General features: G+C 74.4%; 1 protein-coding gene across 6 annotated transcripts in view; it reads left to right on the top strand.

Annotated features, from left to right (window-relative positions):
• The first annotated feature begins 252 nt into the window (after nt 1–252).
• stxbp5a (syntaxin binding protein 5a (tomosyn)) overlaps nt 253–13,569 on the top strand; it is a 281,041-nt gene continuing 267,724 nt past the window's right edge. For 5 of the 6 annotated variants that reach the window (XM_072504763.1, XM_072504770.1, XM_072504753.1 and 2 more), the window contains exon 1: nt 254–500. In XM_072504763.1, coding sequence (XP_072360864.1) covers nt 357–500 — 144 coding nt within the window. In that variant the 5' untranslated portion in view covers nt 254–356. Of the gene's footprint in view, nt 501–13,569 lie in introns of all 6 variants that reach the window. The other variant, XM_072504745.1, reaches the window with a different exon arrangement.

The raw sequence follows: 13,569 nt of genomic DNA on the forward strand, positions 1-13,569 counted from the left end.
CTGATACTCTGAGCATTATTAGTGGAGATGATACTCCGAGTATTAGTGGAGCTGATGCTGTGAGCATTAGTGTTGCTGGATTAGTGTTAATCCTGTTGCTGCCTCAGGTGCTGATTGACATCCGGGTGTGTGCGGTGGGGGGTGCGGTGTGTGCGCAGGCGCGGTGCTGCGGTTTGGGGCTGGCGGCTGCGTTTGTGTGTCCCGGGCAGCGGAGCGGTTCCAGCGGGAGGGAGAAGGGGGGAGAGACCGGCAGGGGAGTGGGGAGGAGGAGGCAGGCGGCGAGGTGGGAGGCCAGCAGCCCGCGGCGCAGGGCCGGCCCTGCCATCCCTGACATGTGAGGCGGGCCAGCCGGCACCATGAAGAAGTTCAACATCAGGAAGGTGCTGGACGGCCTGACGGCGGCGGCGGCCGCCTCGTCCTCCTCGTCGCAGCCCGGCCAGCGGCCGCCCGACAGCGACATCCTCGAGACCCTGTGCTCGGACCACTTCCAGCTCTGCAAAGTGAGTGCGGCCCCGGCCCCCCCGGCCCCGCTCCCCCCGCCGACCCCCGGCCCCGCTCCCCCCGCCGACCCCCGGCCCCGCTCCCCCCGCCGACCCCCGGCCCCGCTCCCCCCCGACCCCTCTCTTTCCCCCCCCCGACCCCTCTCTTTCCCCCCCCCGACCCCTCTCTTCCCCCCCCCGACCCCTCTCTTTCCCCCCCCCCCCGACCCCTCTCTTTCCCCCCCCCGACCCCTCTCTTCCCCCCCCCCGACCCCTCTCTTTCCCCCCCCCGACCCCTCTCTTCCCCCCCCGACCCCTCTCTTCCCCCCCCGACCCCTCTCTTCCCCCCCCCCCGACCCCTCTCTTCCCCCCCCCGACCCCTCTCTTCCCCCCCCCGACCCCTCTCTTCCCCCCCCCCGACCCCTCTCTTCCCCCCCCCCGACCCCTCTCTTCCCCCCCCCCGACCCCTCTCTTCCCCCCCCCGACCCCTCTCTTCCCCCCCCCGACCCCTCTCTTTCCCCCCCCCGACCCCTCTCTTCCCCCCCCCGACTCCTCTCTTTCCCCCCCCGACCCCTCTCTTTCCCCCCCCCCGACCCCTCTCTTTCCCCCCCCGACCCCTCTCTTTCCCCCCCCGACCCCTCTCTTTCCCCCCCCCGACCCCTCTCTTTCCCCCCCCCGACCCCTCTCTTTCCCCCCCCCGACCCCTCTCTTTCCCCCCCCCGACCCCTCTCTTCCCCCGACCCCTCTCTTCCCCCGACCCCTCTCTTCCCCCCGACCCCTCTCTTTCCCCCCCCCGACCCCTCTCTTCCCCCCCCGACCCCTCTCTTCCCCCCCCCCCGACCCCTCTCTTCCCCCCCCCCCGACCCCTCTCTTCCCCCCCCCCGACCCCTCTCTTCCCCCCCCCCGACCCCTCTCTTCCCCCCCCCGACCCCTCTCTTCCCCCCCCACCCCTCTCTTCCCCCCCCGACCCCTCTCTTCCCCCCCCCGACCCCTCTCTTCCCCCCCCCCGACCCCTCTCTTCCCCCCCCCCGACCCCTCTCTTCCCCCCCCCCGACCCCTCTCTTCCCCCCCCGACCCCTCTCTTCCCCCCCCCCCGACCCCTCTCTTCCCCCCCCCGACCCCTCTCTTCCCCCCCCGACCCCTCTCTTCCCCCCCCCCCCGACCCCTCTCTTCCCCCCCCCGACCCCTCTCTTCCCCCCCCCCGACCCCTCTCTTCCCCCCCCCCCGACCCCTCTCTTCCCCCCCCCCGACCCCTCTCTTCCCCCCCCCCCGACCCCTCTCTTCCCCCCCCCCGACCCCTCTCTTCCCCCCCCGACCCCTCTCTTCCCCCCCCGACCCCTCTCTTCCCCCCCCCGACCCCTCTCTTCCCCCCCCCGACCCCTCTCTTCCCCCCCCCGACCCCTCTCTTCCCCCCCCCGACCCCTCTCTTCCCCCCCCCGACCCCTCTCTTCCCCCCCCCGACCCCTCTCTTCCCCCCCCCGACCCCTCTCTTCCCCCCCCCGACCCCTCTCTTCCCCCCCCCCGACCCCTCTCTTCCCCCCCCCGACCCCTCTCTTCCCCCCCCCGACCCCTCTCTTCCCCCCCCCGACCCCTCTCTTCCCCCCCCCGACCCCTCTCTTCCCCCCCCCGACCCCTCTCTTCCCCCCCCCGACCCCTCTCTTCCCCCCCCCGACCCCTCTCTTCCCCCCCCGACCCCTCTCTCCCCCCCCGACCCCTCTCTCCCCCCCCGACCCCTCTCTCCCCCCCCGACCCCTCTCTCCCCCCCGACCCCTCTCTCCCCCCCCGACCCCTCTCTCCCCCCCCGACCCCTCTCTCCCCCCCCCGACCCCTCTCTCCCCCCCCGACCCCTCTCTCCCCCCCCGACCCCTCTCTCCCCCCCCCCGACCCCTCTCTCCCCCCCCGACCCCTCTCTCCCCCCCCCGACCCCTCTCTCCCCCCCCCGACCCCTCTCTCCCCCCCCGACCCCTCTCTCCCCCCCCCCCCGACCCCTCTCCCCCCCCCGACCCCTCTCTCCCCCCCCCCCCGACCCCTCTCTCCCCCCCCCCCGACCCCTCTCTCTCCCCCCCCGACCCCTCTCTCCCCCCCCGACCCCTCTCTCCCCCCCCCCGACCCCTCTCTCCCCCCCCGACCCCTCTCTCCCCCCCCGACCCCTCTCTCCCCCCCCGACCCCTCTCTCCCCCCCCGACCCCTCTCTCCCCCCCCGACCCCTCTCTCCCCCCCCGACCCCTCTCTCCCCCCCCGACCCCTCTCTCCCCCCCCGACCCCTCTCTCCCCCCCCGACCCCTCTCTCCCCCCCCCGACCCCTCTCTCCCCCCCCGACCCCTCTCTCCCCCCCCCGACCGCTCTCTTTCCCCCCCCGACCCCTCTCCCCCCCCCCGACCCCGACCCCTCTCCCCCCCCCGACCCCTCTCCCCCCCCCGACCCCTCTCTCCCCCCCCCCCCCGACCCCTCTCTCCCCCCCCCCCCCCCCGACCCCTCTCTCCCCCCCCCCGACCCCTCTCCCCCCCCCCCCCGACCCCTCTCTCTCCCCCCCCGACCCCTCTCTCTCCCCCCCCCCCCCGACCGCTCTCTCTCCCCCCCCCCCCCCCCGACCCCTCTCTCCCCCCCCCCCGACCCCTCTCTCCCCCCCCGGAACCCTCTCTCCCCCCCCAACCCCTCTCTTCCCCCCCCCCGACCCCTCTCTCTCCCCCGCCCCCGACTCCTCTCTCCCCCCCCCCCCGACCCCTCCCCCCCCGACACCTCCTCTCCCCCCCGACCCCTCCTCTCCCCCCCGACCCCCCTCTCCCCCCCCGACCCCCCCGACCCCCCTCTTCCCCCCCCCCCCGACCCCCCTCTCCCCCCCCGACCCCCCTCTCCCCCCCCGACCCCCCTCTCCCCCCCCCGACCCCCCTCTCCCCCCCCCGACCCCCCTCTCCCCCCCCCGACCCCCCTCTCCCCCCCCGACCCCCCTCTCCCCCCCCGACCCCCCTCTCCCCCCCCGACCCCCCTCTCCCCCCCCGACCCCCCTCTCCCCCCCCGACCCCCCTCTCCCCCCCGACCCCCCTCTCCCCCCCGACCCCCCCGACCCCCCTCTCCCCCCCCGACCCCCCTCTCCCCCCCGACCCCCCTCCCCCCCCCCCGACCCCCCTCTCCCCCCCCCGACCCCTCTCTCTCCCCCCCCGACCCCTCTCTCCCCCCCCCCCCGACCCCTCTCTCTCCCCCCCCGACCCCTCTCTCTCCCCCCCCCGACCCCTCTCTCTCCCCCCCCCCCCCGACCCCTCTCTCTCCCCCCCCCCCCCGACCTCTCTCTCCCCCCCCCCGACCTCTCTCTCCCCCCCCCCGACCCCTCTCTCTCCCCCCCCCGACCCCTCTCTCTCCCCCCCCCCGACCCCTCTCTCTCCCCCCCCCCCCGACCCCTCTCTCTCCCCCCCCCGACCCCTCTCTCTCCCCCCCCCCCCGACCCCTCCCCCCCCCCCCCCCGACCCCTCTCTCCCCCCCCGGACCCCTCTCTCCCCCCCAACCCCCTCTCTCCCCCCCCAACCCCTCTCTTCCCCCCCCCGACCCCTCTCTCTCCCCCGCCCCCGACTCCTCTCTCCCCCCCCCCGACCCCTCCCCCCCCCGACCCCTCCTCTCCCCCCCGACCCCTCCTCTCCCCCCGACCCCCCTCTCCCCCCCCGACCCCCCTCCCCCCCCCCGACCCCCCCTCTCCCCCCCCGACCCCCCCTCTCCCCCCCCCCGACCCCCCCTCTCCCCCCCCCCGACCCCCCTCTCCCCCCCCGACCCCCCTCTCCCCCCCCGACCCCCCTCTCCCCCCCGACCCCCCTCTCCCCCCCGACCCCCCTCTCCCCCCCGACCCCCCTCTCCCCCCCGACCCCCCTCTCCCCCCCGACCCCCCTCTCCCCCCCGACCCCCCTCTCCCCCCCGACCCCCCTCTCCCCCCCGACCCCCCTCTCCCCCCCGACCCCCCTCTCCCCCCCGACCCCCCTCTCCCCCCCCGACCCCCCTCTCCCCCCCCGACCCCCCTCTCCCCCCCGACCCCCCTCTCCCCCCCCCCGACCCCCCTCTCCCCCCCCCCCCGACCCCTCTCTCTCCCCCCCCCGACCCCCCTCTCTCTCCCCCCCCCGACCCCTCTCTCCCCCCCCCGACCCCTCTCTCTCCCCCCCCCCGACCCCTCTCTCTCCCCCCCCGACCCCTCTCTCTCCCCCCCCCCCGACCCCCTCTCTCTCCCCCCCCCGACCCCCCCTCTCCCCCCCCCGACCCCCCTCTCCCCCCCCGACCCTCCTCACCCCCCCCGACCCCCCTCTCCCCCCCCGACCCCCCTCTCCCCCCCGACCCCCCTCTCTCCCCCCCCCTCTCCCCCCCCCGACCCCCCTCTCCCCCCCCGACCCCCCTCTCCCCCCCGACCCCCCCTCTCCCCCCCCCGACCCCCCTCTCCCCCCCCCCCTGACCCCTCTCTCTCCCCCCCCGACCCCTCTCTCTCCCCCCCCCGACCCCTCTCTCTCCCCCCCCGACCCCTCTCTCTCCCCCCCCCCCGACCCCTCTCTCTCCCCCCCCCCCCGACCCCTCTCTCTCCCCCCCCGACCCCTCTCTCTCCCCCCCCGACCCCTCTCTCTCCCCCCCCCGACCCCTCTCTCTTCCCCCCCCCTCTCCCCCCCCCCCCCGACCCCTCTCTCTCCCCCCCCCCCCCCCCGACCCCTCTCTCCCCCCCCGGACCCCTCTCTCCCCCCCAACCCCCTCTCTCCCCCCCCAACCCCTCTCTTCCCCCCCCCGACCCCTCTCTCTCCCCCGCCCCCGACTCCTCTCTCCCCCCCCCGACCCCTCCTCTCCCCCCCGACCCCTCCTCTCCCCCCCGACCCCTCCTCTCCCCCCCGACCCCCCTCTCCCCCCCCGACCCCCCTCCCCCCCCCGACCCCCCTCTCCCCCCCCCCCGACCCCCCTCTCCCCCCCCGACCCCCCTCTCCCCCCCGACCCCCCTCTCCCCCCCCGACCCCCCTCTCCCCCCCCCGACCCCCCTCTCCCCCCCCGACCCCCCTCTCCCCCCCCGACCCCCCTCTCCCCCCCCGACCCCCCTCTCCCCCCCCGACCCCCCTCTCCCCCCCCCGACCCCCCTCTCCCCCCCCGACCCCCCTCTCCCCCCCCCGACCCCCCTCTCCCCCCCCCGACCCCCCTCTCTCCCCCCGACCCCCCTCTCTCCCCCCGACCCCCCTCTCCCCCCCGACCCCCCTCTCCCCGTTTCCCTCCCCCCTCCCCGTTTCCCTCCCCCCTCCCCGTTTCCCTCCCCCCTCCCCGTTTCCCTCCCCCCTCCCCGTTTCCCTCCCCCCTCCCCGTTTCCCTCCCCCCTCCCCGTTTCCCTCCCCCCTCCCCGTTTCCCTCCCCCCTCCCCGTTTCCCTCCCCCCTCCCCGTTTCCCTCCCCCCTCCCCGTTTCCCTCCCCCCTCCCCGTTTCCCTCCCCCTCCCCGTTTCCCTCCCCCCTCCCCGTTTCCCTCCCCCCTCCCCGTTTCCCTCCCCCCTCCCCGTTTCCCTCCCCCCTCCCCGTTTCCCTCCCCCCTCCCCGTTTCCCTCCCCCCTCCCCGTTTCCCTCCCCCCCCTCCCCGTTTCCCTCCCCCCCTCCCCGTTTCCCTCCCCCCTCCCCGTTTCCCCCCCTCCCCGTTTCCCTCCCCCCCTCCCCGTTTCCCTCCCCCCCCCCCCGTTTCCCTCCCCCCGTTTCCCTCCCCCCCTCCCCGTTTCCCTCCCCCCCCTCCCCGTTTCCCTCCCCCCCTCCCCGTTTCCCTCCCCCCCCCCCTCCCCGTTTCCCTCCCGCCCCTCCCCGTTTCCCTCCCGCCCCTCCCCGTTTCCCTCCCCCCCCCCTCCCCGTTTCCTCCCCCCCCCTCCCCGTTTCCCCGTCCCCCTCCCCGTTTCCCCGTCCCCCTCCCCGTTTCCCTCCCCCCTCCCCGTTTCCCTCCCCCCTCCCCGTTTCCCTCCCCCCTCCCCGTTTCCCTCCCCCTCCCCGTTTCCCTCCCCCTCCCCGTTTCCCTCCCCCCTCCCCGTTTCCCTCCCCCCTCCCCGTTTCCCTCCCCCCTCCCCGTTTCCCTCCCCCCTCCCCGTTTCCCTCCCCCCTCCCCGTTTCCCTCCCCCCTCCCCGTTTCCCTCCCCCCTCCCCGTTTCCCTCCCCCCTCCCCGTTTCCCTCCCCCCTCCCCGTTTCCCTCCCCCCTCCCCGTTTCCCTCCCCCCTCCCCGTTTCCCTCCCCCCTCCCCGTTTCCCTCCCCCCTCCCCGTTTCCCTCCCCCCTCCCCGTTTCCCTCCCCCCTCCCCGTTTCCCTCCCCCCTCCCCGTTTCCCTCCCCCCTCCCCGTTTCCCTCCCCCCTCCCCGTTTCCCTCCCCCCTCCCCGTTTCCCTCCCCCCTCCCCGTTTCCCTCCCCCCTCCCCGTTTCCCTCCCCCCTCCCCGTTTCCCTCCCCCCTCCCCGTTTCCCTCCCCCCTCCCCGTTTCCCTCCCCCCTCCCCGTTTCCCTCCCCCCTCCCCGTTTCCCTCCCCCCTCCCCGTTTCCCTCCCCCCTCCCCGTTTCCCTCCCCCCTCCCCGTTTCCCTCCCCCCTCCCCGTTTCCCTCCCCCCTCCCCGTTTCCCTCCCCCCTCCCCGTTTCCCTCCCCCCTCCCCGTTTCCCTCCCCCCTCCCCGTTTCCCTCCCCCCTCCCCGTTTCCCTCCCCCCTCCCCGTTTCCCTCCCCCCTCCCCGTTTCCCTCCCCCCTCCCCGTTTCCCTCCCCCCTCCCCGTTTCCCTCCCCCCTCCCCGTTTCCCTCCCCCCTCCCCGTTTCCCTCCCCCCTCCCCGTTTCCCTCCCCCCTCCCCGTTTCCCTCCCCCCTCCCCGTTTCCCTCCCCCCTCCCCGTTTCCCTCCCCCCTCCCCGTTTCCCTCCCCCCTCCCCGTTTCCCTCCCCCTCCCCGTTTCCCTCCCCCCTCCCCGTTTCCCTCCCCCCTCCCCGTTTCCCTCCCCCCTCCCCGTTTCCCTCCCCCCTCCCCGTTTCCCTCCCCCCTCCCCGTTTCCCTCCCCCCTCCCCGTTTCCCTCCCCCCTCCCCGTTTCCCTCCCCCCTCCCCGTTTCCCTCCCCCCTCCCCGTTTCCCTCCCCCCTCCCCGTTTCCCTCCCCCCTCCCCGTTTCCCTCCCCCTCCCCGTTTCCCTCCCCCCTCCCCGTTTCCCTCCCCCCTCCCCGTTTCCCTCCCCCCTCCCCGTTTCCCTCCCCCCTCCCCGTTTCCCTCCCCCCTCCCCGTTTCCCTCCCCCCTCCCCGTTTCCCTCCCCCCTCCCCGTTTCCCTCCCCCCTCCCCGTTTCCCTCCCCCCTCCCCGTTTCCCTCCCCCTCCCCGTTTCCCTCCCCCTCCCCGTTTCCCTCCCCCTCCCCGTTTCCCTCCCCCCTCCCCGTTTCCCTCCCCCCTCCCCGTTTCCCTCCCCCCTCCCCGTTTCCCTCCCCCCTCCCCGTTTCCCTCCCCCCTCCCCGTTTCCCTCCCCCCTCCCCGTTTCCCTCCCCCCTCCCCGTTTCCCTCCCCCCTCCCCGTTTCCCTCCCCCCTCCCCGTTTCCCTCCCCCCTCCCCGTTTCCCTCCCCCCTCCCCGTTTCCCTCCCCCCTCCCCGTTTCCCTCCCCCCTCCCCGTTTCCCTCCCCCCTCCCCGTTTCCTCCCCCCTCCCCGTTTCCCTCCCCCCTCCCCGTTTCCCTCCCCCCTCCCCGTTTCCCTCCCCCCTCCCCGTTTCCCTCCCCCCTCCCCGTTTCCCTCCCCCCTCCCCGTTTCCCTCCCCCCTCCCCGTTTCCCTCCCCCCTCCCCGTTTCCCTCCCCCCTCCCCGTTTCCCTCCCCCCTCCCCGTTTCCCTCCCCCCTCCCCGTTTCCCTCCCCCCTCCCCGTTTCCCTCCCCCCTCCCCGTTTCCCTCCCCCCTCCCCGTTTCCCTCCCCCCTCCCCGTTTCCCTCCCCCCCCTCCCCCTTCCCTCCCCTCCCCCCTCCCCCTCCCCTCCCCCTCCCCCTCCCCTCCCCCTCCCCTCCCCCCTCCCCCCTCCCCTCCCCCCTCCCCCCTCCCCCCTCCCCCCTCCCCCCTCCCCCCTCCCCCCTCCCCCTCCCCCTCCCCCTCCCCCCTCCCCTCCCCCTCCCCTCCCCCTCCCCTCCCCCTCCCCCTCCCATCTCCCCCTCCCCCTCCCCCTCCCATCTCCCCCTCCCATCTCCCCCTCCCCCCCCTCCCCTCCCCCTCCCCCTCCCCCCCTCCCCTTCCCCCCTCCCCTTCCCCCCTCCCCCTCCCCTCCCCCTCCCCGTTTCCCTTCCCCCTCCCCTCCCCCCTCCCCGTTTCCCTCCCCCTCCCCCCTCCCCTTTTCCCTCCCCCTCCCCTCCCCCTCCCCCCTCCCCGTTTCCCTCCCCCTCCCCGTTTCCCTCCCCCTCCCCGTTTCCCTCCCCCTCCCCGTTTCCCTCCCCCTCCCCGTTTCCCTCCCCCTCCCCGTTTCCCTCCCCCTCCCCGTTTCCCTCCCCCTCCCCGTTTCCCTCCCCCTCCCCCTCCCCGTTTCCCTCCCCCCTCCCCCCTCCCCGTTTCCCTCCCCCCTCCCCGTTTCCCTCCCCCCTCCCCGTTTCCCTCCCCCCATCCCGTTTCCTCCCCCCTCCCCCTTCCCCGTTTCCCTCCCCCCTCCCCCTCCCCGTTTCCCTCCCCCCTCCCCGTTTCCCTCCCCCTCCCCGTTTCCCTCCCCCTTCCCCGTTTCCCTCCCCCTCCCCGTTTCCCTCCCCCCTCCCCGTTTCCCTCCCCCCTCCCCGTTTCCCTCCCCCTATTCACTTCCCCTCCCCCTATTCACTTCTCCCCCCTATTCACTTCCCCCCCCTATTCACTTCCCCCCCCTATTCACTTCCCCCCCCCTATTCACTTCCCCCCCCTATTCACTTCCCCCCCCCATTTCCCCCCCATTTCCCCCCCTATTCACTCCCCCCCCCCCCCCTATTCACTTCCCCCCTATTCACTTCCCCCCCATTCACTTCCCCCCCTATTCACTTCCCCCCCCCCATTCACTCCCCCCCCCCATTCACTCCCCCCCCCCCCATTCACTCCCCCCCCATTCACTCCCCCCCATTCACTCCCCCCCATTCACTCCCCCCCATTCACTCCCCCCCATTCACTCCCCCCCATTCACTCCCCCCCCATTCACTCCCCCCCCATTCACTCCCCCCCCATTCACTCCCCCCCCCATTCACTCCCCCCCCCATTCACTCCCCCCCCCATTCACTCCCCCCCCCCATTCACTCCCCCCCCCATTCACTCCCCCCCCCATTCACTCCCCCCCCCATTCACTCCCCCCCATTCACTCCCCCCCCCATTCACTCCCCCCCCATTCACTCCCCCCCCATTCACTCCCCCCCCATTCACTCCCCCCCCCATTCACTCCCCCCCCATTCACTCCCCCCCCATTCACTCCCCCCCCCATTCACTCCCCCCCCCATTCACTCCCCCCCCATTCACTCCCCCCCCCATTCACTCCCCCCCCATTCACTCCCCCCCCCCCCCATTCACTCCCCCCCCCCATTCACTCCCCCCCCCCATTCACTCCCCCCCCCATTCACTCCCCCCCCCCCATTCACTCCCCCCCCCATTCACTCCCCCCCCCCCCATTCACTCCCCCCCCATTCTCTCCCCCCCCCATCTCTCCCCCCCCCCATTCTCTCTCCCCCCCCCATTCTCTCCCCCCCCCCATTCTCTCCCCCCCCCCCATTCTCTCCCCCCCCCATTCACTCCCCCCCCCATTCACTCCCCCCCCCCATTCACTCCCCCCCCCATTCACTCCCCCCCCCCATTCACTCCCCCCCCCATTCACTCCCCCCCCCATTCACTCCCCCCCCCATTCACTCCCCCCCCCCATTCACTCCCCCCCCATTCACTCCCCCCCCCCATTCACTCCCCCCCCCCCATTCACTCCCCCCCCATTCACTCCCCCCCCCATTCACTCCCCCCCCCCCCCCCATTCACTCCCCCCCCCATTTACTCCCCCCCCATTCACTCCCCCCCCCCATTCACTCCCCCCCCCCCCCCATTCACTCCCCCCCCCCCCCCATTCACTCCCCCCCCCCCCATTCACTCCCCCCCCCCATTCACCCCCCCCATTCACTCCCCCCCCCCATTCACTCCCCCCCCCCCATTCACTCCCCCCCCCCATTCACTCCCCCCCCCCATTCACTTCCCCCCCCCCCCATTCACTTCCCCCCCCCCATTCACTTCCCCCCCCCCATTCACTTCCCCCCCCCCCCCATTCACTTCCCCCCCCCCCATTCACTTCCCCCCCCCCCCCATTCACTTCCCCCCCCCCATTCACTCCCCCCCCCATTCACTCCCCCCCCCATTCACTCCCCCCCCCATTCACTCCCCCCCCCATTCACTCCCCCCCCCCATTCACTCCCCCCCCCCCCATTCACTCCCCCCCCATTCACTCCCCCCCCATTCACTCCCCCCCCATTCACTCCCCCCCCCATTCACTCCCCCCCCCCATTCACTCCCCCCCCCATTCACTCCCCCCCCCATTCACTCCCCCCCCCCATTCACTCCCCCCCCCATTCACTCCCCCCCCCATTCACTCCCCCCCCCATTCACTCCCCCCCCCCATTCACTCCCCCCCCCCATTCACTCCCCCCCCCATTCACTCCCCCCCCATTCACTCCCCCCCCCCCCATTCACTCCCCCCCCCCATTCACTCCCCCCCCCCATTCACTCCCCCCCCCCCATTCACTCCCCCCCCCCCCCATTCACTCCCCCCCCATTCACTCCCCCCCCCATTCACTCCCCCCCCCATTCACTCCCCCCCCATTCACTCCCCCCCCATTCACTCCCCCCCCATTCACTCCCCCCCCCATTCACTCCCCCCCCATTCACTCCCCCCCCCCATTCACTCCCCCCCCCCATTCACTCCCCCCCCCATTCACTCCCCCCCCCATTCACTCCCCCCCCCCCATTCACTCCCCCCCCCATTCACTCCCCCCCCCCCATTCACTCCCCCCCCCCATTCACTCCCCCCCATTCACTCCCCCCCCCCATTTACTCCCCCCCCATTCACTCCCCCCCCCCCCCCCCCATTCACCCCCCCCCCCATTCACTCCCCCCCCCCATTCACTCCCCCCCCCATTCACTCCCCCCCCCCCCATTCACTCCCCCCCCCATTCACTCCCCCCCCCCATTCACTTCCCCCCCCCCATTCACTCCCCCCCCCCATTTACTCCCCCCCCCATTCACTCCCCCCCCCCATTCACTCCCCCCCCCCCATTCACTCCCCCCCCCCCCCATTCACTCCCCCCCCATTCACCCCCCCCATTCACTCCCCCCCCCCCCCATTCACTCCCCCCCCCCCCCATTCACTCCCCCCCCCCATTCACTCCCCCCCCCATTCACTCCCCCCCCCATTCACTCCCCCCCCCATTCACTCCCCCCCCCCATTCACTCCCCCCCCATTCACATCCCCCCCCCCCCCATTCACTCCCCCCCATTCACTCCCCCCCATTCACTCCCCCCCCATTCACTCCCCCCCCATTCACTCCCCCCCCCCATTCACTCCCCCCCCCCATTCACTCCCCCCCCATTCACTCCCCCCCCCCCCCCATTCACTCCCCCCCCATTCACTCCCCCCCCCATTCACTCCCCCCCCCATTCACTCCCCCCCCATTCACGTCCCCCCCCATTCACTCCCCCCCCCCATTCACTCCCCCCCCCATTCACTCCCCCCCCCCATTCACTCCCCCCCCCCCCCATTCACTCCCCCCCCATTCTCTCCCCCCCCCCATTCTCTCCCCCCCCCATTCTCTCCCCCCCCCATTCTCTCCCCCCCCCATTCTCTCCCCCCCCCATTCACTCCCCCCCCCCCCCATTCACTCCCCCCCCCCCATTCACTCCCCCCCCCCCATTCACTCCCCCCCCCCATTCACTCCCCCCCCCATTCACTCCCCCCCCCCCATTCACTCCCCCCCCCATTCACTCTCCCCCCCCCCCCCCATTCACTCCCCCCCCCCCCATTCACTCCCCCCCCCATTCACTCCCCCCCCCCCCCCATTCACTCCCCCCCCCATTTACTCCCCCCCCCCATTCACTCCCCCCCCCCCCCCCATTCACTCCCCCCCCCATTCACTCCCCCCCCCATTCACTCCCCCCCCCCCCCATTCACCCCCCCCATTCACTCCCCCCCCCCCATTCACTCCCCCCCCATTCACTCCCCCCCCCCCCCATTCACTTCCCCCCCCCCCATTCACTTCCCCCCCCCCCCCATTCACTTCCCCCCCCCCCCCATTCACTTCCCCCCCCCCTCCCCCATTCACTCCCCCCCCCATTCACTCCCCCCCCCATTCACTCCCCCCCCATTCACTCCCCCCCCCATTCACTCCCCCCCCCCATTCACTCCCCCCCCCATTCACTCCCCCCCCCCCATTCACTCCCCCCCCCATTCACTCCCCCCCCCATTCACTCCCCCCCCCATTCACTCCCCCCCCCCATTCACTCCCCCCCCCATTCACTCCCCCCCCCATTCACTCCCCCCCCCATTCACTCCCCCCCCCATTCACTCCCCCCCCCATTCACTCCCCCCCCCCCATTCACTCCCCCCCCCATTCACTCCCCCCCCCATTCACTCCCCCCCCCCATTCACTTCCCCCCCCCCATTCACTCCCCCCCCCATTCACTCCCCCCCCCATTCACTCCCCCCCCCATTCACTCCCCCCCCCCATTCACTCCCCCCCCCATTCACTCCCCCCCCCATTCACTCCCCCCCCCCATTCACTCCCCCCCCCCATTCACTCCCCCCCCCCATTCACTCCCCCCCCCATTCACTCCCCCCCCCCCATTCACTCCCCCCCCCCCCATTCACTCCCCCCCCCCATTCACTCCCCCCATTCACTCCCCCCCCATTCACTCCCCCCCCCCCATTCACTCCCCCCCCCATTCACTCCCCCCCCCCATTCACTCCCCCCCCCATTCACTCCCCCCCCATCCCCCCCCATTCACTCCCCCCCATCCCCCCCCCCATTCACTCCCCCCCCCCATTCACTCCCCCCCCCCCATTCACTCCCCCCCCCCCATTCACTCCCCCCCCCCCATTCACTCCCCCCCCCCCCATTCACTCCCCCCCCATTCACTCCCCCCCCATTCACTCCCC

Source organism: Scyliorhinus torazame, chromosome 1 (genome assembly GCF_047496885.1).
Source record: "Scyliorhinus torazame isolate Kashiwa2021f chromosome 1, sScyTor2.1, whole genome shotgun sequence".
Taxonomy (NCBI): Eukaryota; Metazoa; Chordata; class Chondrichthyes; order Carcharhiniformes; family Scyliorhinidae; genus Scyliorhinus; species Scyliorhinus torazame.